General features: G+C 54.3%; 8 protein-coding genes across 8 annotated transcripts; 2 read left to right on the top strand and 6 right to left on the bottom strand.

Moving 5' to 3' along the window:
• Positions 1-172: 172 nt before the first annotated feature.
• On the bottom strand, positions 173-2,057 carry B0T26DRAFT_481597 (uncharacterized protein). Its single transcript, XM_060435275.1, has one exon. The coding sequence runs from the start codon at positions 1,938-1,940 to the stop codon at positions 372-374; it is 1,569 nt and encodes a 522-aa protein (XP_060292066.1). The 5' UTR covers positions 1,941-2,057; the 3' UTR covers positions 173-371.
• A 735-nt stretch (positions 2,058-2,792) lies between these two features.
• On the bottom strand, positions 2,793-4,200 carry B0T26DRAFT_481563 (uncharacterized protein). The gene has a single exon (XM_060435273.1). It carries the CDS (start codon positions 3,952-3,954, stop codon positions 3,211-3,213), a length of 744 nt encoding a protein of 247 aa, XP_060292065.1. The 5' UTR covers positions 3,955-4,200; the 3' UTR covers positions 2,793-3,210.
• On the bottom strand, positions 3,764-6,384 carry B0T26DRAFT_481557 (uncharacterized protein). The gene is made up of 4 exons (XM_060435272.1): positions 4,840-6,384; positions 4,698-4,784; positions 4,388-4,616; positions 3,764-4,323 (listed from the first exon to the last, which is right to left on the bottom strand). Exons 1-4 carry the CDS (start codon positions 6,237-6,239, stop codon positions 4,006-4,008), a joined length of 2,034 nt encoding a protein of 677 aa, XP_060292064.1. The 5' UTR covers positions 6,240-6,384; the 3' UTR covers positions 3,764-4,005.
• Positions 6,385-8,081: 1,697 nt separating this feature from the next.
• B0T26DRAFT_680562 (glycoside hydrolase family 30 protein) lies at positions 8,082-9,997 on the bottom strand (the record flags this gene model as incomplete). Its single annotated transcript, XM_060440503.1, has 4 exons — positions 8,082-8,883; positions 9,103-9,155; positions 9,252-9,431; positions 9,620-9,997. The coding sequence occupies 4 exons, from the start codon at positions 9,995-9,997 to the stop codon at positions 8,082-8,084; spliced, it is 1,413 nt and encodes a 470-aa protein (XP_060292063.1).
• Positions 9,998-11,314: 1,317 nt separating this feature from the next.
• Positions 11,315-13,108, bottom strand: B0T26DRAFT_790522 (uncharacterized protein). Its single transcript, XM_060446848.1, has 2 exons — positions 12,345-13,108; positions 11,315-12,257 (listed from the first exon to the last, which is right to left on the bottom strand). The coding sequence occupies exons 1-2, from the start codon at positions 12,674-12,676 to the stop codon at positions 11,414-11,416; spliced, it is 1,176 nt and encodes a 391-aa protein (XP_060292062.1). The 5' UTR covers positions 12,677-13,108; the 3' UTR covers positions 11,315-11,413.
• On the bottom strand, positions 12,734-13,897 carry B0T26DRAFT_790514 (uncharacterized protein). The gene is made up of 2 exons (XM_060446847.1): positions 13,799-13,897; positions 12,734-13,748 (listed from the first exon to the last, which is right to left on the bottom strand). The coding sequence occupies exon 2, from the start codon at positions 13,481-13,483 to the stop codon at positions 12,998-13,000; it is 486 nt and encodes a 161-aa protein (XP_060292061.1). The 5' UTR covers positions 13,484-13,748; positions 13,799-13,897; the 3' UTR covers positions 12,734-12,997.
• Positions 13,898-16,977: 3,080 nt separating this feature from the next.
• B0T26DRAFT_656249 (uncharacterized protein) lies at positions 16,978-19,180 on the top strand (the record flags this gene model as incomplete). The annotated part of the gene is made up of 6 exons (XM_060438697.1): positions 16,978-17,098; positions 17,270-17,292; positions 17,652-17,997; positions 18,058-18,803; positions 18,871-19,067; positions 19,132-19,180. The coding sequence occupies 6 exons, from the start codon at positions 16,978-16,980 to the stop codon at positions 19,178-19,180; spliced, it is 1,482 nt and encodes a 493-aa protein (XP_060292060.1).
• Positions 19,181-19,963: 783 nt separating this feature from the next.
• On the top strand, positions 19,964-23,450 carry B0T26DRAFT_680559 (meiosis protein SPO22/ZIP4 like-domain-containing protein; the record flags this gene model as incomplete). The annotated part of the gene is made up of 10 exons (XM_060440502.1): positions 19,964-20,045; positions 20,123-20,521; positions 20,568-20,719; positions 20,799-21,521; positions 21,575-21,638; positions 21,757-21,804; positions 21,855-22,082; positions 22,234-22,791; positions 22,898-23,073; positions 23,229-23,450. 10 exons carry the CDS (start codon positions 19,964-19,966, stop codon positions 23,448-23,450), a joined length of 2,652 nt encoding a protein of 883 aa, XP_060292059.1.
• Positions 23,451-23,879: the final 429 nt, after the last annotated feature.

Genomic DNA, 23,879 nt, shown 5'->3' with positions numbered 1-23,879 from the left:
CCCCAGAACCTTTTTGAATGTGTTATCCGTCCCAAACCTATAAAATTTCGCATCTCTCCGTCTTCTGGTCCTTCACTGGTCCCCCATACATCTCCAACGCCAAACCAAAGCAAATTCGTAGACTATAAATCTCATAAATCATGTTTTTGCGCAATTCCGTAGCCAATGAGGCATCGGCGGGTATCAAGACCTTGAATCCCCTCGCCCTCAGGAAAATGGGCGGGAAAGGAAGAGGAGAGGGGATGAGCTCCGGAATGGGCACAGCCTCACCCGAGCTTAGAGCGTGAGGAGTTTGAGTTCGAACAATTACCGTACTCTCTTCAGTTCCATTATGTATTAGAAAACAAAGCAAGTGCAGGCGAGGCGGGCCTCTATAGACGGGGTGGGTGTTGGCCTCTGCCGTCACTGCTGCGTCGGGACATCGCGGGCGGATTGCTGTGGTAACGGCGTCCTTCCTCGTGGGACTGGCCTCTCGTACCCGCTCCGCCACCGCCTGGACTCGATATCCCCGAGGGCGAGGGGGCTCCATTAGCGGCGCCGGCACGCCCTTGGACATTATTCTGCTGCTGAGTTGTAATGGCCAGGGACCTGACCTGCAGGCCGAGGGCTCCCACTCGGTTGGTGAGCTCGTATATCTGCTCGTTCAAGCGCAGCAGGTCGTTGATTTGACGCATAGTGTGCTGGCTATCCGACTCCAAAATCATCTTATGTGCGCGTTCAATCTCGGCCTCGAGGCGCTCGAATTGTACCAGCATGTAGTCTTCGGTGGACCCCCAAGAGGCACTGTTTGCGGCAGCGGAGGCGGCGGCACGCGGGCTCTCGGGTTGGACAATCGGTACGAATCCGCCCATGAAGCTGCTGCTGCCGACCCTGGGCCGGGTAGGCGGTGATGTCTTGCGTTTGATGCGCGCGTCTAGACCGTCGAGGCGGTGCTCCAAGTCCTCGATACGCGCACGATCCTCCAGGCGCAGAGATTTCAGCTCTCCAATTGCTTGATAAACGCAACCCAGACGCTCGTGTTCTTCAATTGCTGGCCTCGTGTCGTGCATTTTACAACCGTGGCTGCGAAACCTGCAATACTTCTTTGTCCCTGGGCAGTCCCTGCCGAGATGTTTGTCCATGAGATGGCGCACGACAATTGCATTGCAGTGGGAACATTTTGCCGTGTGCCCATAGCAGCTAGTATCGTAGTGTACCTCAAGTTCGGCAATCATCACCTCCGACTCGCAATAGGTGCACGCAATGTTCCTGTGCAAGCATCCATTGTCTGGATGCGCATCGGCGCGGGGGACGCGGCGGCTACAGGTCGGGTCCGGACAGTGAACGAGAACGTACTCGCAGTAGACGTTGTAGTGGGCGGGGAGTAGCTCGCGAGTGCAGAAGAGACCGCAGCCCTTGCTCGGACACTTGACCTTGAGGCGGTCAAGCTGGTCGCAAATGACCCGCGCGCGGTAGAGGTCTCGGTCGGCGTTGACGGGCTGGCGATCGATAGGACACACGGGCTGCATCTCGAGCGAGCGGCTTATGCATTCGGCGCAAAAGGTATGGCCGCATGTACTGGTGGTGAGTGGCATGTAGAATGGCGTGTGACAAATCGGGCACTGGAGGGCTTGGTCCACGGGCGTCTCATAGTCGAGCGACTGGTAGTCGATAGACGGGATGCAGTCACAAAGTGTAGAGCAGCGGCTGCCGGCTGAATTCGGCCCCTGGCCATCCCCGGCTGTGGAGGACGGCGTAGGTCGTGGTGACTCTGGAGGGGATGCTAGCTCCGACGATGCCAACGTTGGCGAGGGCGGGAACGGAGACGGGGCTGCTGAAGCTGACGTCGATGTCGACCAGCGGCTGCGCCTCCTCTGTGGGCCTACACGGCCATTGAGGTTTCGGTAGTAAGACATGGCTGCGGTTTGGATCTCGTCTTCGGGAGTGTTTGGGGGTGGCATGGCGGAGGGGCAGAGAGGTAGGCAATGAAAGGAGCCCAGGGTCGCGACCGGCAGAGAATATGTTTGGGTCGCCACGGATATTGCCGCGCGTGGCGGGCACGTCGTCAGGTCGCGAGGCTTGTTAAGTGGAGGTGCCTGACGTGACTTGGGGAAAAGGTGCAAATCGCGATAGGAGATTGGGCTCGCGCGGGAGACGCAGTTACCTAACCAGTGAACCGAGGGTGTCACTGGTCCATGCCAGGGATGCTTGCAATGCAATCCCGAGCAAGAACCAGTGAGGGCGGGGTTTATTGTCTAGGCTGCGGGTTGCGGGTTGCGGGTTGGTGCCCTGGCTGCGTGCGGGTCGCGGTTTGCGACAACTCTCTTTTTATTCAACCAATTGGATGTTGATTGTCAAGGTTGAGGTCCGACTCGGTCAGGTAACCGAGGTCGAAATGCTCTGCTAACCGTGAGCTCGGAATGCCCCTCGGGTGTGTGGGTGACTAGCTGGTTCAGGTTACTGTATGTACTACCGATACCTACTATAGTACACGTGTAAGTTCCCTTCCACGGTGATATGCCAATCATTGACTTCAAATTTCCCAGAAATGTCGTTATCTAGGTCCTCATGGAATAAGTCCGCTCATGGGTCTGCGAAGTATCTCCGGTACATATATCAAGTCTGGCTTGACTGTATTCTCGCAACTCGGTTCTTGATGCAGTTCACTCGATTAATTCCTCCCGCTGGCGCCAATATGCACAATTGCACATGCACATGCGCGCTCTATGCACAGTCAAATATTGAGTGGAGTGACACTTTGGAAGATCGAGTCAAAAAGGGGCGCCCGCCATCGCTTGGACCTGGGCTGTAACCGGGTTAGCTACCTATGGGTGTCAGGGAGCGGGGTAAACGCCCGTCCGTGACAACAAGCTCTGACAGCTGAGGTTCAGTTACAGAAAAACAAATGGTGATTATCACTGGGAACTATATGCTTTATTTGGAAATGGATCTGTGTATGCTGTAAAACCACTTATTTTGAAGACATGCAGAGCCTACAGATAATATGGAAACCAACTGAAAGTGCTAAACCAAGCTACAGTCTACTTACCTCAGGATCCTTGTTTGTCGTGACATTTCATTCATAGCATCCGCAAGTAAGATAAATAATCGTAACTCATCCAGGGAAAGCCCTCTTTGCCGAGTACTCTGCATTCATAAATCCATAAGCTGTTACTCTGTGTTAGGTATAGACTGAAGAGAGAGGCCACTATTTTCGTTCTCTTTTTCCTTTTACATGGTCGCTCCCACGGCCTTAGAGTCGACCACAAGACTCGCCGCCTCCTCGTTGCTCTTAGGCGCCGCCAGCGCGACCGTGACCTCGGAGTCGCGGGCATAGACACGAAGCCCGATGACGCACACGGCGTTCCAGGGCACCCTGTCCTCTTCCTCATCCAATGCTGGAGTCTCGTCCTTCTTCTCGTCCTTGTCCTCTTCATCCTCGTCCTCGTCTTCTTCTTCGTCGTCATCATCGTCGTCGTCGTCGTCATCATCAACCACTTCCTCTGCCTTCTGTTCAACTGCCACCGTCTCGGCAGACGCATCGGCCTTCTTGTCCTCGTCCTTGGTCTCGGTCTTGGCAGCTTCTTCAGGCTTGGCCGTCTCCTCAGCCTTTGCGGGCTCGTCGGTCTTTACGGCCTCCTCGGGCTTGGCAACCTCGTCGGTCTTGGACTTGTCCTCGACCGTCTCCTCGGGCTTCTTCTCCTCCGAAGGCTTGCTGCCCGCTGTCGACACTTCTGCGGTGGTGGTGCCATCTTTGGTCTCGACCTTGAGCTTGACCTCGAGTGCCTTGGCCTTCTTGGCCTTTGCCTTAGCCTTGGCCTTCTTGGCCTTCTCCTTCTCCTTCTTGCGCTTCTCCTTCTCCTTCTTCTTTTTCTTTTTGTCCTCAGCCTTCTTCTTCTCTTCCTCTTTCTTTTTTGTCAGGAGCTCATCTTCATCCGGGATGCCGCCCTTGGCGTGGGCAAGGTCATACTGCATGCCGACCTGCCGCAGCTTGGAAGGGTTCCTCTCGGCCCTGTGGTGAAAATGTCAGCAAGCACATCTTCTGGTGAGTAGTGAAGCGATCAAAAGCCCGTCAGTCACTCGGCCCTGCGGGTGGGGAAATACGTACTGCTCCTTGACCACATCCTCCACCATCCTCTGCGACTTGTGGCGAGTAGCCGTGATCTTGGGCAAGACCTCGTATCGGCCAGGCTCGAGGTCCAACTCGCAGCTTACGGAACGGTTTTCCCAGTCGTGCACAGGACGGACTCGGCACAGGTGCTCGTTGCTCCCTTCCTGTTGCAGAAGGAAGTGAAGCGAAAATTGATACTGGCCCTCGAGTCCGACGAAGTAGCGCTCGTCAAGCTGCACAGACGTGTCAGAATAAGCGGTGAGAGATATCTTGATAGAGATGGCGAAAAGAACATACCTGGGTCAGGACAACAACGACGGTACCGCTCTTCTTGACTTCAATGATAAACTTTGTGTTTAGGTAGCCGGAGACCCATCCAACATTGACACTGGTCCATTGCTGGACAACAGTCCACTTTTCATCAAACAGTCTCGTTCTGTGCAAGAACATGAAAGTCTCCAGAACATCCTTGTACGACATCCAGAAGATGCCGTCGTCGCCGAACTTGTGGTTGAGCTTCTTGAGCCTGCGCATCACAACGTGTTAGCGTGGCTCCAAACCCCGTGTCTACTTCTGCGGGGGGGGGGGGTTGACAATGTTCACTTACCAGTAAGGAGTCCACTCCTTCGAGCCATCTGACCAAGGGCCATTCCACTCGCCGATTCCATTCCAGGCTCGCTCTCCCCAGGGGTTTCTGCAAAGAAATGTCAGTAATCTCTTCTCGAAGTAGGAGCGTCACGTAAACAAACCTGATCTGAACCAGTCTAACTTTCTCCCCGTCCTCGCCTACCTCCTCGGTGGCTTTTAGGATGGAGTAGGCGTGGCCCAGCGCGAGGCCTCCCTTCTGCCAGTCCCAGCCGGTGCCCAGGGCAGAGAGGGCAAAGACGAAGTCGCCGTCGGCGTTGACAAGCTCCTTCCAGAGCTTGTCCTTTTTCAGGACCCGGTTCGAGGCCACCGTGGTTGACACGCCGCCCGTCATGTCCTCGACGGCCTCGCCGGGGTAACCGCCCGAGATAGCCTCGTAGTCGTTGTGGACCTTGGCGTAGGCCTTCTCGAGGAGCGGCAGCCACGTCTCGTTCGGGTCCTCGCACTTGGCAAAGTACAGCGCCTCGGAGCCGGTCTGGTAGCGCTTCCTGTGCTCGCGGGCGCGCTTGCCAGTGGAGTCGTAGGTGTCGCCGTAGTAGTCGAAGTCGGTCTCTTGGAGGTACAGGTTGTCGTCGACGACGGTGCTGATCCACTCGCCATCGCGGTAGAAGACAAAGCCGTAGACGCCAACTTCCTCGTCCCGGATCACGCAGACCTTGTCCATGAGCTCCTTGCGGTGAGCAATCGTGGCCACCGACGCCAGCCACCAGCAGTCGCCGTTTCCGCCCTGCTTGATGTCCGACGACGAGTACCCGTCAATGGTAAACTGGGGAGACTCAAAGATCCAGTCGAGCCGGTGGATTGAGCCAGGGTTGTACCTCTCGCCATGGGAGACGGCGAAGCGGCGCTCTTTTTCGTCGTTGTTCCCTTTAACCTGACCACCGGATGCTCCGCTAGCCTCGGTGCCTAGAGCCCGTGAGAGGACCTGCAAGTTACTATTAGGCTGGCCATTGACGCCCTTGGCGCCTTCCCCAAAGAGGAAGGCAAAGGGGTTGCTGTCGTTGATGTAGTCGCGCACAACGTTCGCATCTAGGGGCACAGCGCCGCCGGAGCCTAGGACGTTGCTGCTGACTAAAGTATCGAGCGAGCGCTTGAGCTGGCCAGCGGAGACAGCCGTCCTCTCGTCGTCGCCGTACGACGAAGTGCGGTAGTCGTCGCGGACCAGGCCGTTGAGGCAGTTGCCGTCACCCCACGAGTCGGCCTCGATGTCGAAGTCGGGGTCTGTGAACTTTTGGTTGGTGCGATTGCATTCGAGGATGATGCGCTTCACATTCTCGCGGCACTCCTTAGCCGCGGCCTCGTAGCTCTCGGCCGCGTTACGGGCCGAGCTCGCGCCCCGCGGCTCGATGGGCGGGAGAAGCGTGGCATAGAGGCTCCGGGGGAAGATGGAAGTGACCCGACCCGTCTTCTTGGCAAAGAACTTGTCCCAGAAGTCGCTCACAAGCTCCTGTGGCGTCTTGGTCAAGTCCTTCTTCTTGGCGACGACCACCGGAGGGACCGACATGATGCGGGTGCTCCCGAGTGGGGGACGTGGGAGTTGGATGTGAGTGTAGGTTGCACAGCAGGCGCAACAAAAGAATCCAAATAGGAGCAGCAAGAAGCTGGGGAATAACACTACAAGTAGGCTGTAGTACTGTGCTGTACAGACAATAGGAACGAGGTATACCTAGGTTGCAAGGTATTATGATGTGGTGCCTGGCCGGTCAAGACAATGGAGGGAGAGACACGGAGCAACCAGGAGAGGAGACAAGGCACCAGACATCGCGAGGCATGCAGAGTGTCCACCACGCCGGCTTTATAAGCGGACACATGGTACGGCGAGGCAGGGCCAGAGCCCAAGTAAAGAATAATAATTGGCTGGACGTCGTCCACGGACATCAGGGTCCTCAGCTAGCGACATGACAGCAGCGAGCTGGGCAGCTCTGTGGAAGTGGAAGCTCCTGTGTCTCCTCCTCCTGTGTCGCAGCAGGGATGCGTCGACTGCTACCCCACGCGGGCAATGATTCGTTTGGCCGTGTTAGGGCTGACCTCCTGCAGGTGGTGCAGCAAGCTGCTGGGGTTCAATAGGGAGGTCGATTAGGGCGCCTTACCGAGTCGGGGTAGCACGGCTGCAAGACCCATGGCTCCTGCCACGGCTCTCAAACCTGTGTGGCGTTGGTGGTTGGTAGGTGCCGTTGGGCGCCTACCTGGTTCTCAGTAAATGCCTCGACGAGGCTGGTTGGGGAGCACGGATACGGATACAGCTTCCTCATAGGTCTTGGCGAGTAGATGGGATGACTTCGCCGACGGGATGCAGGTCGCGCCGTGGCAGACGTGAGAAGGAAGGAGGACAGCCCCGTCAAGGTATGCCCCTTTATGGAGATGCCGTTAGCGATAGAGCAAACTGGAGCTCCATCTATGTCCGGAGATGACTTGGCCAAACTCGCATCGGCATCCCATTGGACGTCCTACTGGACGTTTTCTGTGTATGGGGTATTGGCGCGCTTTTACAGATGTGTGTAGTAACCTAGTCGTTGCCTGTCTGTGGCGTGGAAAGATTGCTGGCCAGCCTCCTATTTATCTAAGACTGAAGCAAGTGCCACTGGTGGTATTCGTAGCTCCTTCCGTAACCCGCAAAGTCGGCATAGATTACTAAGTTCCTGGTAAATTTAGCTCGATTACAAACATTGGATGTTGGCTGAGCGGCAGGGAGCCAAGTCGACAGGGTCTGCGATTCGTTCCAACTTTAAATTCTGCGGAATGGGAGGCAAGCGAGCCTGGCGCCTACGACTTTACAGGGTACACGGCCCTTACCAGACTGCGTTCAGACTTCACAGCAGTGGCCTGGCAGTTACGGACATTCGGACGGGTTTAAAGGCAGTTTCAGGGAGAGACAAACCGAGCGGCGTCGGTAACTTAGCCGCACAAGTCAAGTGTTCCACAGCAGCATCGGACGTGCCATGTCGCCATCGGCTTGGCCAGTCGAGTAGGCATCACGTCCCCAATCCAACTCACTATGGAACCTGGAAAGGCCCAACCAATATCGGAACTCCGCCTGAGATCTGAACGGGCATCCCAAAAATAGAAAAGCTCGCCTTTTCCCACTATTATGTATTCGCTCATCCTAAACCTAACGTCCATTAACCAAATTATACAAGAATCGCTGGTTTCCATTATACTCAGGCCGCGAAACCACCCGTAAAGCAGCGGGGCTGTTAGTAGGCAACCCTGTAAATGGCACCAACTATTTTCTCCTTTCGTCTGCCCCCAACCCATGTCGTATCTGGGGTTACTCCGCACTCTAAAGTCTGACATCCAACCTCGCCAACCCCCCAGAATATGTACCTTGCCGCTTGGAAAGGATTAATTATCCAGCCACCGTGAGGACGAAGCTCGCCATGCCCCGCGCCGGCACTGACACGCCGCCCACGGTGCCGTCGGCGGCGACGGTGGCCGGCACGGATGCCATGTCGTTGGTCCCGTCGGTGATCCAGGCCTTGGCAGCCCCCGCCTTGACGCCCGCGACCGTCACCGCCGCGGCCGCCGTGCCCGAGTTGATGGCGACGACCGCCACCGTGCCGTCGGCGTTGACAAAGGCCGTCAGCTTGAGGCTGGTGGCGCCCGACACGCCCACGCGCACCGCGCCCGGCCTGACGACGCGGCTGTACTGGGCAAACGCCCACAGCCGCTTGGACACGAAGTAGCTGCCGCCGTCGACCAGGACCAGCTTCTCGTTGTTGTTGTTGTTGGTGGCCTTGTCCTGCGTCGCCACCCACCATAGGTACGCGCTCAAGTTGCCCGACGTCAGCCCCGTGTAGATGTTGTTCGCCCACGTGTAGCCGTCGCCCGTGCTGCCGCTCCCCCCCGAGTACCACGCCGTCGACCACGACCCGCTGAGGTCCGAGTACTCCGACTCCCAGACCTTGCGGCTCGTCGGCTGCGTGCCCGAGATGGCGCTCGTGTACGGGTGCGACGTGATGACCCCGATCAGGTCCTCGACCCCCGCGTCCTTGAGTGCCCGCGTCATGGTCGCCTGCGCCGTCCACCCCGTGGCGTCGCAGCACGTGATGGCCACGCTCGAGAGCCCTGCCGACTGCAGCGTGGGATACAGCACCTTGATGAAATCGGCCGACTGCTGCCCGTTCGACTGCATTGACGCATAGCTGGTGCTGTACACACGGATCAGATCAGCTCACGTCAGCACAAGGTCGCAATTAGGTAGGCGGCTCGTTTGTCTGTACACTTCAGCTAGCGAATAGCTTGGCGAGCTCAAGGGGGTTGGGACATTAGATAGAGAGCTTTGACGCCTTGGCCTATTCTCTACGCAGCAGCAATATGAGGAAGGCGTAGACTCGGAGCCAAGAAACACGTCATCTCATGCCGCTCACCTAAAGTCAGGCTCGTTGAGAAAGCCCAGATGGGTAACATTCACCCCGCTTTGCTATCACGAGGCGAGGCAGGTAAGCAAGCGGTCATCTCGATCGTCGCTCAACCGTACCAGGGTTGGACGCATAGGGTGGGTAGGTACTCTACACACCTGGTAGAACTGGATATACTTGACCAAGTAATCAGCATACGCCTGCCGCCAGTCGCCGCTGCTGCACTTTGCGTTGGTCACTCCGCAGAGCGAGCCGCCGTTCGAGTCTTTGCCGTTCGTCTTCATGAATCCCGGCGCCGACCATGCGTTCGCGTAGAACGTCTTGACCCCGTACTTGACCTGCCGATTTTAAGGAGTGGCTTATTAGCGCTACCCGCTTATGTTTCTTTCTGCCTCGCCTTGTCTGAGTTCCTGCTCGTCGTTATAGTCACCCGGCCTTGCAGATAGATGGCTATCGACTGCAGCTGTTCAGATGGACACAGCCATCTCCGGCTGCCCGGCCGACGACTGCCGCACCAACGACTTACAGCTTGCTGCGACACCCACAGCTGGCCCGAGTCCTTGCCGTCCCAGACGTAGGTGGCGTTGGCCGAGGGGCTGGCCGGACCGGCAGGGATAATAGTGTTCATCCAGTCGTTGGAGCTGTTGGGGCTGCTGCCGATGCCGTTGCGCACGATGCTGAAGCCGGCGCCCGACGTCGTGTTGAAGAGCAGGTCGACGAGCTGCGACCGCTTGGGCTCCGCCAGGTTGTAGATGTTGTACGCCCGCTGGAACGCCTCGCTGAAGCCGAACCCGTCGATGGTCTGGTACGTCTTGGACACGTCGACCGTGATGGCGCCGGCGCCGCCCGCCTGGCGTGGACCGACCGCTCCCGCCGCCGTTGTGATGAGTTGGGATAGATGCATCTTCTCCTTTTTTCTTTTTTTTTCTTTTTTTTTTGGTCTCGTCCTTGTTTCTGAAGAGCTACGAGGACAACCTGCAAATAATTTCCGGTCGACGAGTCTCGAGCCTCGCACTATATATATCTCCCTCTCCATTTGCAGTTAATCTAATCGTTTCCGCCTGCCCAGACGCCTGGATTCAGGAACAGCGCGTCCGACACTATGGATAAATTGCGGGCGGGCTTTCCCTCGAGGCGAACCCCCTTTCCCGTGAGGGGACGGACATGGTAAAGGCGCATCATCCAAAGACGTTTTTTTTTTCTTGGGGCCGGGTAGATATATATATTTGCAGAGGTTGCGGCGGCCATATATCAACCTGTATTAGCCGGCTGGACAACTCTGGACCTCCACCATCAGGATACACCCGCCGCGCCGTCCCACAGATCCGGCCCGCCATCTACCTTATACTTCAACCCCTGAATGTTTGTTGGCGTGGTAGCTAGACAATTTCAGATGGTAAAGATCACGGGAAATATAACGGCTAGGAAAAGCCTTTCATAGGTATTTCTAGGATAGAGAAAGGCCTCAAGGTTCTAAAATAGGGATTCTAATAGCTTTTACCTCCCTTAGCAAAAACCTTTAGGGCGAGCCGTAAGTTATTAAGGCCTTTCAAATCTTGGAGAGTCCCCCACTAACAACCTGGAAACTTTCAGGGATTGGAGTGAGTAAGTTAGCCAGCCGCGTCACGTTCAATGGAGCCATCAAATAACACACACAAATATGCATAATCGGAACAATGGTATGTTGGTCCTGGCTGTCCTGGCTTCGCGGGGCAGGTTAGAGAATGACGATCGGCTTCCACCGTCTTTGGTCAGCGCAACGTAGTGCCTTCGTTGCTCCATTAGTATCTCCACCGATCGGGCTGTCAGTTCTATTTCCAACATCGCCACGTCGAATTCTTCTTTGTGGCGCCGGGCCCGCTGACCATTTCGTCGTCCTGTGTCAGCAGCGCTTCGTCTAGAAAGTCCCTGGCTCTGCTCTCTTGGCGCCTCATGACCCCGTACCACCAGCCCATGCCGCCAACTTGATATCGGAACCAGGCTGGGCAGGATATGCCATGCTGTTCGTTGCTCTTTGGCTGCCGGACTGACGCCATGGACGAAGGTCCCGGTACCTTGCCAGGCGGCGTGGAGTAGAGATTCTTGATCTCTCCCCGCACCGTCTCGACTTCTGATCCATCATCGTGGTCAAACTCCAACTCTAGTTTTTTTAGTATCTCAGCCCGATCTTTCAACTGAGTTTTGTAAGCAAGAACTCGATCCCTAAGACTTCCCCGTAAGGGTCCTTCACGCCCCCGGCATTCCTCGAGTTCCGAAATAACTCTCCCCCACAAATTGTATTGGGCACGGGTGGCTTCCATCAGCTCCTCTAGAATCGGTATCACGGGCGCCATGATATCGGGTCGCTGGTATGAAGGTGTGAGCAAGAGGATGGGCCAATTCTCCCGGATAGTATGGGTCCATATGTTCTCTGCCTCGCGTCCGAAGGTCTGAAACACCTGTACTCCCATTCAGCGTATTCTTCCAGTTTTGTGCCTTGGAGATTCTTCAAGGCGGCGTGCATTTCTGCGTTTTCTTCGTGGAACGACTCCCTCCCAATTTGAGACCGAATCCTTAGAATCGATTGTTCGGCAAAGTCCCGGGTCCAGAATGGGTGGTGTTTCCAGGCCTTTTCGTATATTACCACACCTGTCTGGGCCCTGACAAAGCACATGCCCACAAATTGGAAAATGTCATCTCTGCCAGCAAGCTGCCGGCGGAGAGTTGCCGCCGTGTCAAGGCCGTGAAGCAGAAATACGGAGTCCGTTTCCAGGGCGGTTGGCGGCCCTGTAATGAAAAGAGGCCCCTCCCAGACAGCAAATCCGTCGACAGACTGGTTCCTTGAATAACCCTCTGAAAGCTCTGTTATCTTGACTCCATGCAAGCAGAGACCTCCTTGAATGGTTACTCGCGCCAGAGGAACCTGGTCAGGGTTGACTAATTCCCATGGCTGTGAGACGAGCTCTGTCCTCGGCCTTGAGATCATGAATTTAGAAGCGATGCTGATTTGGGTGACGCTTGAGTGAAACGACTTGATTTGCGACATTATATCCCAGTCTCGAGACAAGAGTTGCCAGTCAGGCACCCATGATGGCAACGACTCTGACTTGCGGTATCCTCCTGCATACTTGAGCACCTCTGCCACTCCATGCCTTGAGATTGCAAAGTCAGCGAAGCCCGTGTACCTAGACGCCCAAGGTTAGCATATTCTGGCGGAAATGATGAAAAAATAGTTTAAGCTGTATTAAATGCTGCAAAAAAAAAATACGCACACCTGTTCCATCGAGAGAAAATACTCGGCCAGCAAACTATCTGCGGCGGCGCCAGAGATGACACCGAGCAGAGCAAACACTTTGTCCCGTGGGTCGCGTGCTTGCGAAGTCCACGAATCAATGACAAGCTGCCACAGATCATCAGACGTCTTGTATGCCCTGCTCTCAAAGTGTTTAATCCAGGGAAGAAAGGTGTCTGTAGCCGTGTCCTTGTCGTAAATCGGCCAGACATGCGAGGACGCGCCTTGCGTCACGATTGCCACTTTCGCTGCGGCAATCTCCTGAATTATCCAAGCTCGGAAGAAGTAGGGACGCTTCAAACGGTCGTTCATATCTCACCACTCCTTGTCCCACTCGTGAAGACGGGTCCGCAGGTGACGAAGACGGAGATCGAGCTCGGGTTTGTCGTCGCCAAGATGGATAAGCACACGCTGTGCCGTCGCATATATGATGGGCATCAGCTGGACTTGACTTGAGCGTTCGCGAATGTTGTTTTGGTCGATGCATATCGCGTCGACCCAAATGAATCGGTCCTTGGCCGGCAGCCGCAGGGTTCGGAGAGCAGCCTCGCAGTTGGAAGTAATGGGAAACATGGTCCATTCCTTACCCAGATAGAGCCTCTTGGTCCTGCTTGCGTCCCCACTTGCGTCGGCTCAAGTGTACGAGACGGCTTCGTACTCTGGGAAGTACTTGAGATGGTGCACCCTGAGGGTCCCGTACAAAGCGTCGGTGCCTTTGCCTTTGCTCAGACGGAGGATTCGGATACTGTCTGTCCCAGTTAGTTCATCCGGCGCCTGACCATCTTGTTTGTCTATTGCGGGAGGGATATTGTCGTCCTCCGTAGGCGTGGCAGGCCTGCCTGAGCTAGGGGAGGCATCGACATGCCCAATGACATGGGATAGCACGGGGGTGATATCATCCCCATCCACCCCAGTACAGCTGTCGACATATTGAATCGAAGAGGGCCACGAAAGGGCAAGTGCAGCCCGTTTCCCACTCGGCACCGGTGGCGCCGTTGGAGCTTGGTTTGGCTCGATGTCTTCGGCTGGAGCCAACGAACCGCAGCTCATGCACAATGGATTGCCATCAACGAGCTCAACGTCAGGCCGGCCACACGACGTCTCATGCCTCGAAGCCATCCTTCTCTATTTCTATCCGTGCTCTTGATGCTAACAAAGTCGGGAGATACCGCTTAGCTCGACTGGAAGCACTGTTACTTGGGAGAGGATCAGAAACGGCGATTGGCCATCTCTGATTGAGGTGGAGTTGGACGAGAATGGCAAGGCTGGCGGCTCGTGGAGTGATGCCTCTTAGCCTGCCGTCCTTGACTCTTTTCTGACAGCAAATCACAGCCCTCAATGCGCCTGCAATCTGACGACCAATGCAAGGCATACACTCCAATCCCTAAATGTTTGTTAGTGGGGGACTTTCTAAGATTTGAAAGGCCTCAATACCTTACGCTCGCCCAGAAGGGTTTTCGCCGAGGGAGCCAAAAGCTGTTAGAATCCCTATTTTAGAATCCCAGAGACCTATCTATTCTCCAAAACACATATCAAAGGCTTTTCCTGGCTGGTGTACGGAGTATTCTGCCCAAGTACCACGCCGACAAACATTCTGTACTGTACATACAATGGGAGCCAAAAAGTCTCGCGCCACCCACTTACACACACCCTTTTAATTGAAAATATCACAACTCTATCAAACAAAGCCCAAAATACAAGCAAAATATACCAAAATGATCTCAATTTAATACTTAATCGCCCCGACCATTGAAATTTTGAGTAAATACTTCCATCTGGGCATTATATTAACCAAATTCGTCATCAACTCAGGGGTTATCTAGCCCTAGGTTTCCCGTATGGCCTTCGCCAGCTACACCACGGTTTTAATCCTGCGCCGTTATGCCCCTATTTTGAGCTTCATCTAGTACCATAGATTCTCAATGGGGGAAAGATGCAGGCTTCGTACGGGCCATTCCAAGACCCTAACGTCGAAAGCCTTCAACAGACCTAGGAAGCCGTTATGGTGATGGGCAGCTCCATCCTCTACAATTGCACGCCATGACCGTACTTTTCCTTCATCTTATTGTAGAAAGGAAGAAATTAGGGAATAAAGACAAGATCGGATATTCCTACCTATTGAGACGGGTCCCCTAAGGGAATGGGCCGTTTTTCCGGCCCCATAAAGCATCCCCACACACCCACTTTCGTACAGTCACTCTTGAAGGTAGGCTATAGGCAGTTAGGGTAGTATTCCTCTTCAGGGGACCGAGTAACATAGATTGTGCGGCCGTCTTCGCCTACTTCAAAGCATACTTCGTCTAACCAACAGATCAGGGTCCAGGGAGTATACTTATTAACCCAGCGGAAGTCTAGGCGCTTCTTTTTACTCTTGAGAGAGATCCAGGGCTTCCTACGAGCACGCCAGCGTGCCGTAATGTGTATTTTGAGCAGCTTTCTGACCGTTTTCCAGTTGATCCTGTGCCCAGTTTTCGAGGGCATTCCGAGGGCTGTGAGGGTCTCCTTACGTACGTTATCTGCATAACGAAGAAGCTTTCGAATGGCCCGCTTATCAAGCTTATGCGGCCTCCCGGACCTAGGCTTCGAAATGAACGGGTTTTCATTGCTATTAGTTAGGTTTTGGGTAACCCTCTGTATGGTGCAATTGACGGTGGATTTCCCGACCCCCATTTGGGCCGAGATGGTCTTACTTATAGCTCCGACGACGTGGAGAGCCCAAATCCGGGCCCTTTTTGCTTCTGAAAGCTCGCAATTGAAGTTCTTTGAAATGACGGCCATGCTGTGTTTTTTTGTTGTAAAAGGATAAAGCCGGTGAAGAAGTTCATCGTGGAAGGTAAAGGGGTATGAGGGCCAACCAAAGCGTTGGTGGCTTCTTTTAGTGTGTAGGTGGCACAAGACTTTTTGGCTCTATTGTAATGTACATACATACAATACAACCTGCGCAGCCATTGACCCCGCAAGCAAAATGCCCTCATGCTGCCCAGCGGGGACATAGCATGAAAGGAAGGAAGTGTGTGGGGTGTAAGAAAGAATAAATGACCGAAAAAAGAAAAAGAAGAAAGAAGACAGAGAAGTGCTTGAGGATCCCATGCGAGAAGAGCTACCCATGATTCGAACGGATCTGGTTTGAAGCTCAAGGTCACGCTCGGCAAGTCGTCCCAAATTTAGGCCCGAGAGTCTGCTGTGCAACAGGATGTACGGCCAATGTCTTTCTCGGTATTCCGTATTCCGGATCCGCTCGGCTTCGAGAGTCCCGGGCAGTTGCAGGTCTGGATCTTGGGTAAGGTATTCCGTAGGCAGGCTGCGCGTCGGATGGGGTGCTTAGCCGTCCGCTTATCGACCAATTCTAATAAGCCTGGGCGGCGTCGGAAAGCGGCGGCAGTGAGTTCCCCAGGTTTCCATCCCTGAAAACAACCGGATAGTGAACCTTAGCCGCTGCAACGCCATAGGTATGTACAGTACATAACCTGGGAGTTAGCCTAGCTGTGGAGCTGCAGCCGGAGCCGCAGCCGCAGCCGTTAGCTCAGGTTCCATCAAGGCAGTCCTACTGATATACATCTTGGGTACCTATAGCAAGTTAGCTGTTCTTGAGTCTTGTTCGTACCAACAGGTAAGGTAGGGAACCTAAAATGGCAAGAAAGCACATGACAAAAGCCTCTTTGTCTCGTCACCAACTCCAGCCAACCGGGCCGCCAATTGAGACGCCGCACTCGCGTTGCTTGCAGGGCCAAGACGCGGAAAATGGAAAATAGGGTCACTGGACTTTGATGGGTAGTGAGTGAGAAAGTTTAGGTGGTTTCAACGTTTATTGGTGCCTTCATTCAGTGGCAAGGAAAAGAGGAAGAAGTGGGAGAAGAACCCGGGTGTGCGCATTGACCCGAGACTCGGATGGATGCTTCTTTCCATTCCATGGATGTCCCCATTCTCAATATTTTGCGGACTTGGGCGGTTTCCAATTTTGGATCCGTTCAGCTTGCCCGTGCAACGTCCGCTTCACAGGGCTTCTTCGTACTGTAAAAACTGCCCGTTGACGTGGGCCCAAGCGATCCTAGCTCGATAGCCCCACTCAATCCCCCCGCAGCTACCCTCGGCGGTAGCAGGTTTTGGTTCTTGCCCCTCGGTTGACGGGAGCGAAGCCCCCTGGTCGTCGCGTGCGTTCTTGACTTCGGCAGGCGCGAGAGGCTAATTGAGGCGAGAGCGATTTTTTTTTTTCGTTTGTCTTTTGGGATCCCATTGTTGGCGCTACGCAACCAAGTGCCATCACATTAATTGTGTGATGAAAGCTCGGTGCCTTTAACCACTATAAAGTGCATACAGTATCTCTCGACACAGCGTTCCTGGCGTCAACGCGACGGCCCCGGCGAGTCACTCGAGCCCCGCGCAACCTATTCAGGTGAGAGGCAGGCGCGTCGGAACTGCCATCGAATCGCCTAGAGTTGCTGCGAGAAGCCGCCCGCCCTGTTCAAATGAGCCACGGACTCGACGCCCGTTGCGTAACGTCAAGATCCAATGGGAGACCGGTCCACTAGATAGTGACGGTAACCGAATCCATGGACAACAGCACGGCCAGGAACGAGGCCAAGGGCTCAAAGTCCGACACGCTCAGCCTGAGCATGGGAGTGACCTTGAACACCGTGAGCGACACCAAACCCAAGGATCACCAAGCGCCCACGCCCGCCACAGATGAGTCCCACACCACAACAACCCCAAAGAAGCGGCGCAAGGTCAATCATGGTAAGCAACATAGCCCCTATTCCCACCCCTATGGAAGCAACATGACGTGCCACCCCTCCAGTTCCCCGGCCCAGCCCAAGCCATATCCATGTCCATGTCCATGTCCATGTCCATGTTCATGTCCGCCCCAGCCAGCGCCTCACAGAGCTAATGCCGTCTGCACTGCTACAGCTTGTCTCTACTGCCGTCGATCTGTAAGTCATGCCAGTCCAGTGTAATCCGTACATGCCGGGCGGACGAAGCCTGTCCCCAACCCCTGTCCCCAGCTATTGGCTCGCCCCCGCTCCGTGAGCCCTCCGTGGGCGGCTGCCTCTCCGGAGAGAGAGTGAGCCAGAGAAGGATAGAAAGGAGCCCTGCAGAAACATCTACGGCTGTTGCATGCACACTACTTTGAGGCGTTACAGTGGCTAACCAGGCTCCCTTCTGCCCTCTCCAGCACATGACGTGTGATCTTGTATGTATAACCCGTCCGCCATCCATGGCTTGAAATATTGGTCCGCGAGCCGAGCAGCTATTGACCCCCTGGGCTCCCCGCCCCACTCCCATCGAATAGGAGAGGCCATGTACGAGATGCGTCAAGCGGAACATCGGCCATCTGTGCCATGACGAGCCCCGAGAGCCCGAGTCCAAGAAGGCCAAGAGCACCGTCACCACATCCTCAGTGCCTGACTCCGAGTCCCAGCCAGACCTCGGGCGCAGTGCCGTAGACCAGGCTGTGGGCTCCATGGAGCCCCTCTCTTTCGGTCCGGCGGCAATGGGAAACGGCCCTGGCCAGGCGGCGAAGCCTGGGTTCGATGCCGCAGCCCTTGGCCGCGAGAACCCCAACTCTCTACAGCTCGTGCAACCCACACCAGTATCGGGCATACAAGCCAGCACCCTAAGCAGTGCCATGGGCCAATGTAGGTCGTTCGATCTTTCACTTGCGTTTATCGCACAGGAGCTGAAGCTGCCGTCCCCAGTCCCTGCTTTCTCTGACGTCTGGATGAACGCCCAAAACCACTATCACGACATGCACAGCTTCCACCCCAACTTTCACATCACGCCCGAAGTGACGAATGAGTTCAATCTTCTCAATGAGTTTCTGCATTCGAGCCTTCTTGACGGCGGCGCGCTCCTCGCCGATGACCAGCCGCTCGGACAGGGCCAGGCCAACTCTGTCCCGGCCCTTCAAAGCAGCAGCAGCCCCCTTCCACCAAGCGCCATGCCGGATAATCTTATGCCCCCTCCGCCTAATTCTAAGCAGGCCAAGTCGATTACGAGACCGACAAGCGCCCTCCCGACGGATAAGGCCCGCGAATACTACTTCCAGGCGGCCGATCCGTCGGGCAACGCCGACCCAGAGGAGCGCATGCAGCACGTCTTGAGAGCCAAATACGAGGCAGGCCTCTTGAAGCCATTCAACTACATCAAGGGGTATGCTAGGTTATCGGGGTATCTCGACACGCATGTCGCGACGTCATCGAAACAGAAGATTTTGAGGCAGCTCGACCGTTTCCGGCCGAAGTTTCGCGAGAAGATGCAAGCCTTGACCGATATAGATCTGATCTTGGCTGAGATGTGGTTTGAACGCACGCTCATGGAGTACGACCGCGTGTTTGCGAGCATGGCGGTGCCAGCCTGCTGCTGGAGAAGAACAGGAGAGATTTTCAGGGGCAACAAGGAGTTTGCCGAGCTTATCCACGTGCCGGTCGAGGATCTCCGAGGAGTAAGCAGCCGCCGTCTGGCTGCACCCTTGAGTTTGTTTGGTCTATTGTCTAACGCGATTTTCTCAGGGAAAGATCGCCCTACATGAGATATTGACAGAAGAGTCGAATGTGAGGTACTGGGAAGAGTTTGGGACCATAGCCTTCGACCCAGACCACGAAACCCTCTTCACAGCTTGCTGCTTGAAGAGTCCCGACGACACATCGAGCGATCCAGTTCTGAACTGCTGCTTTACGCTCCGGATTAGGAGGGATGACAATAAAATGTAGGCCTCAACTCCTTCTCCCGGCGGAAAGCAGCCACTGTACTCAGTTTGCTAATTTGTGCAGCCCGAGCTTAATTGTCGGCAACTTCCTACCTCACGACCCACCCCCTTGATTCGTCCCCGTATTTTAGAAATACAGTGTCTGAACTGTTTCCATTCTAAGACGCCAGCGCTTAATCTCGTCTCCGCCATCATGGGACTTCTATGTTGCTCTATTAAGAGCGCGACTTTGGTGCACCACCTAGACGTGGGGGTTTTGTATGCCCCGAATGTTCATAGAGACAGAATTGCGTCTTCAGTCTTTCAAGGATTGAACAAGCGCCGAGCATATCGGTGGATGAGTCATAGAGATATCTACTTATCTACCAAGGTAAGATCGGTGCCAGCAGGGCATGGAAACCTGGTGATTGTCATCGGGAAGGTGCCGTCGAAGGCAGTTGCAAAATCGGGCAGGTGGAGATAGGCATATGGTGATGAGTATCGCACCTTCCGTGAAGCTGAGATCAGCCACGAGAGCCAGAAGCCTGGTACCTTCCATTAGGACCTTACTGTCTCGCATTTACTTCGGGTTCCAAGGAGTCCGCCTACGTACGGAGCGCTATCATCTACGCGCACGATCCGACCTAGGTGGGTCGAAGTCCATAGGAACCACCCAACAGCTTCGTGCCAATTTTTATTGTGTCCCCTGCTATCATCGTCTCGCCCCGTTTATGCGTGTATTCAGGTTCTTTTGTCAATCTCAATCAACCTCCAAGTCGAAAGCAGATATCTCATGTCGGCCAGGACACCCACTGCACTTGCCGCGCATGACGAGAGGAACTGCACGGGCAAGGATACTACTGTCACGTCCGATCAAGTCCAACTCGACCCTAAGCCTTCCATTATAAGCTTCAAGCATGCCCCCCGGACAGAGACAGCTACCCGCAATCACAACCCAGCCAGGAAATGGGATGGAGAGGCGCATAGAAGCCGTGGTTGGTATGCGATTCAAGCCCGCCCCCCACGGATGCCCCTTTGTGTGGTGTTTCCGCGACATTCTAACCCAGTTGGGGCAGAATTTGCCCATGAACTCTACCGAGTTCTCTCAAGCGGCCCGCAAGATGCGCCAGCTATCGACGCCCTCGTCGACCAGATTAGCAAGCATATCGACAAGCTCCACGTTTTCAACCAGAAATACCTTCCCGGCCTCTCGGGCGACCCCGAGATCGACAATCAAGGAAGACGGCTTTGGAACATCTCTACCACACTGCGCCAAGAATGCGACCCGGCTTCGAAGCGGCTGGGGAGACTCTGCGTCTACGCCCGGGTTCTCGCTTTCCATTTGCTTGCTATTTCCAGGCCAAAAGAGAATTGCAGGGCGCACGACATGATTCACCTGCTGAAGCTGGCGCTCAAGGCAGCTCGCAATTGCATAGGTTCGTCTGGGCCACACTTCTACGCACACGAGACAAGCTGTAGGTTGGAAGCTAGTAGCTGACTTCACAAACCGGACTTTTACAGATACTTCCGTACCCGCCTTAGCTACCCTCGTGTTACAGAAGGCTGCCGACTACAAAGGGTGCCTCCAGGATCTTGCGCCTCGACTACCAAAGGACGACGCGGACGCATGTAACTGTCTTGAGATAGAATATTTCATCGTCCGGACTGCTTTAGTATGTCGACCTGTCTCAATATGAGTCTGCATCTGCACTAATGGACTCTTAATGTTTGGCTCTAGCTGACCACTGCCAGTCTTGGGCAGAAAACAGACTTGATGTTGCCGATCACATGTTTACCAAAGCGGAATGCCTGCACAAGTTCCTCACGCCCGAGTATGCCGAGAGCCTTGCTGACGTTCTTTACGAGATCGGAAAGACCTCAAACGCCAGAGCCAACTATCCCATAGCAATCAAGTGGCTCGAGCGGGCGAACGAAATCATCAATGGCCAGAATCTTGAAGCTCTATCCCGCGAGGGCAGAGAGCTGCGCCTGGCCATTCTACAGGCGCTTGTAACCGCGCTCCTGGGTACCGCAACCCCTGACAGCTTAGGCCAGGCCAAGAACTATGTAGATTTTATGGAGGTGGAACTGGGCAACAAGTTGGTCGTGTCGCTTCTCAGACTGGATCTTCTCCAAAAGATACCTGCCGAGGTCTTTGACAGTGAGGGCTACGCCGAGGTACTGCGGCGTATCATAAGGAACTTCAACTCTTCGGACGCCGGCTTCAAGCTCATCATTCACCATATCCGGAAACTGCACGACAAGAGCCCGAGTATTGGATGCGCAGTGTTGGACGACTTTATCATGGCCCTGGTTGGTGCCGACAACAGCGACTGGATGGAGAGGGCCGTCGTCACGCGGATGTGGATGATCATCGGCCACCGGGATTCTGTCGACGCTATCAATGATCTCCAAGGTGTTTTCTCGTATCTTACGAAACCCTTGAGTGCAGAGGCGGCCGCTGCAGCCCAGGTGGTAAGTTTCTCTTCTGCAGTCAGTTAAAATAATGCTAATATGTGTTATTTCAGCTCATCTGGAAGAAGCTAGAATCAAATTATAGCTTGAGTCGGTTCGATCTGGCAGAGAAGTGGGGTTTGCTCTCGCTCCATGACGTCTTTCAGAATGGCGGCCCAAACAATACATCGAAGTTGGAAAGGTACACAGGCAAGCTTTGCACATGTTCAGTTAACTGAAGGCTAACTCCTTGCAGGAAACTGCTTCTTTGCGCCCTTGCAAGAAACAGTATGGAAACTGCGGTGTCAGTAATGCATAAGCTGTCCAAGCAAAGCTGGAACGAACCCATGACAGCATATCTGGCCTTCAAAGTTGCTATACGAATCGAAGACCGAGTGCTGGCTGAGCAATGTCTTCGGACAGTCAGCGCGGCGCCAGGTCACATCGACTATCTTGGTGCCTGCATTGCCGAGTCTCAAAAGGTCGGCGACATCTTCTGTGCTATTACTGCACTGAAGAAACTGCACGAAAAGTATGAGTACAAAGAGCCGAATCCTATACACTTGCCTGCGCTCTTCCGCTGTAAGATCCGGCTTTTGCATTTATTGGTGGAGAGATCAGATGCTAAGGAGACCGCCGTCGTCGAGGAGCTGTGCGATGAATTTGACGCAGGCAAGATTTCCCCCCCTTCTGAACACTTTCTGCCTCTTCAATACTAACCTTGTATTACCAGTCGTCTTGGCGCTTCAAGAGCAGAAGCAAAACCCAGACATTCGCAAGCTCTTCGATGTTGACGAACTCGAGTGGTTTAGTAGGAACGCTTACAACTTGGCCTTGAAGAACACAGCTACTTGGGAGCTTCGTCTCGTAGTGCGAATGCTTACCTCCTGCGTGGGCATCATCTGCCAATTTCCCCCAGATGTGGGATCTCAGGTCGAGCTTTCATTAAAGAAACCCTTTTCTCGCTTCATCATTGCCTCTGCCCTCGTCTCTCTCGCGAGAACCCAGGACAATGTCGAGAAGCGGCGGCATGACTATGTTATCATGCGCGAGCACGTCATGGCGTTCGATGGCGAGCTTCCCGGCTATCTGCCACATCTGGACGAGCAATCGCGAGATGACATGATACGAAAGCATGCTACGCTACTCACATTTGACTTTGAGGCGGCCATCTTCCTCGGCCAGTGGGATGATCTGGGCGGCATTGTGCAGCGCGCCGTCACTTGCCGCAGCATTACGGCGTATCAGGCCATGGCTGATAGCCTTCTCAGGGCTCAGGCGCCAGGGCAAGGTATGTGGCATTCTCCCTCTCTTGCGTGCTCATTTTCATCAATGTTTTCTTTTTCCTTGTTTAGGTTCGCCTTTTCTCGCTGACTCTGATCTGTCTTTGTGGCAAGCTCTTTACTCGACAATACGGAAGATCGTCAACGAGATCTGGGTTTTGGAGAGCTTCGACGCTATGAAACTAGCCAAGTATACACGCTGTATGTTCCAAGCAACGCTACCTCTCGACGATGGCCTGGCAATGAAGCTGCTGGACGAGGCTTGTAGCAAGGTCAGAGAGCTCCGTGAGGTGAGTCGAATATTCTTTGTTCATAATGCTGCCCTTTTTTCTCTTCCATCGTGTCAAGCTGTGGTTTATCCCCTCTGTAACACTAAGGAGGACGGTATTTTTTATTATGTTCTTTTGAAAGTATATTTGACTAATATATGATGTGTCCTGGCCAGAGCGAGGCGCACTGGCCACAGGAGGAGCTTGAATGGATGGCCACGACCGCCTTCAACCACGCCATCGACTGCTACAGCGCGCGAGAGATTGAGCGGGCCAGGGACTGGGCCACCAAGGCCATCAACCTTTCACACTATTGCGAGGACGAGGGGAGCGGTCTAGAACGTACCCTGCAGGACAAATTTCTGCGCTTGAACTTTGGGGCCGCGGAGCCAAGTTGATCTTTCTTCTTTTATTCTAGCTTGTATGTGACAGGCTTTATCAAATCTGGTGCTTTCTTCAGACCGATAAGAAAGTCATTTGAGGGTTCTCTTTAGTGAAAGAACGGGCGCATGGTTGTATGTATCCTTGTTACTGTGGAAGTCGCTCCTAGAGTAGGCGAAAGAAACAAAACGTGAATGCTGGTTGATATTGGCTTGGTAGCCTGGCAGGTGCTGGTTTGAGGGCTGTTCTCTTAATGTCTCTTTAAAAACTTGAGATACCTATGTACCTTCAAGACCACACGTAATTCGCCAACAAATGAGCAGCGACTTCATATGACTACATTGTGTACATGATATTAGAATAAAACTATTGGTGTTTTTAAGCGGCTGTGGACAGGACATAGTGGTGCTTAACTCCTTTTATTCGCTTTATTTACCCACATGGCA

The sequence above is a fragment of the Lasiosphaeria miniovina genome, assembly GCF_030549165.1.
Source record: "Lasiosphaeria miniovina strain SMH2392-1A chromosome Unknown B0T26scaffold_7, whole genome shotgun sequence".
Lineage (NCBI taxonomy): Eukaryota > Fungi > Ascomycota > Sordariomycetes > Sordariales > Lasiosphaeriaceae > Lasiosphaeria > Lasiosphaeria miniovina.
Note: the sequence above shows the minus strand (reverse complement) of the source record. Positions and strands in the feature narration are given on the sequence as shown.

What these genes read in the sequence shown, in the direction of transcription:
- B0T26DRAFT_481597 (XM_060435275.1), bottom strand. Translation starts at nt 1,940, where the DNA reads ATGCCACCCCCAAACACTCCCGAAGACGAGATCCAAACCGCAGCCATG.
- B0T26DRAFT_481563 (XM_060435273.1), bottom strand. Translation starts at nt 3,954, where the DNA reads ATGCAGTATGACCTTGCCCACGCCAAGGGCGGCATCCCGGATGAAGAT.
- B0T26DRAFT_481557 (XM_060435272.1), bottom strand. Translation starts at nt 6,239, where the DNA reads ATGTCGGTCCCTCCGGTGGTCGTCGCCAAGAAGAAGGACTTGACCAAG. An exon ending in AAGGAGTGGACTCCTTACTG is followed by an intron (nt 4,617 to 4,697) that starts GTAAGTGAACAT and finishes TGTGATGCGCAG; the next exon opens with GCTCAAGAAGCTCAACCACA. An exon ending in TCGTTGTTGTCCTGACCCAG is followed by an intron (nt 4,324 to 4,387) that starts GTATGTTCTTTT and finishes ACGTCTGTGCAG; the next exon opens with CTTGACGAGCGCTACTTCGT.
- B0T26DRAFT_790522 (XM_060446848.1), bottom strand. Translation starts at nt 12,676, where the DNA reads ATGAACGACCGTTTGAAGCGTCCCTACTTCTTCCGAGCTTGGATAATT. An exon ending in TTTCTCTCGATGGAACAGGT is followed by an intron (nt 12,258 to 12,344) that starts GTGCGTATTTTT and finishes TTGGGCGTCTAG; the next exon opens with GTACACGGGCTTCGCTGACT.
- B0T26DRAFT_790514 (XM_060446847.1), bottom strand. Translation starts at nt 13,483, where the DNA reads ATGGCTTCGAGGCATGAGACGTCGTGTGGCCGGCCTGACGTTGAGCTC.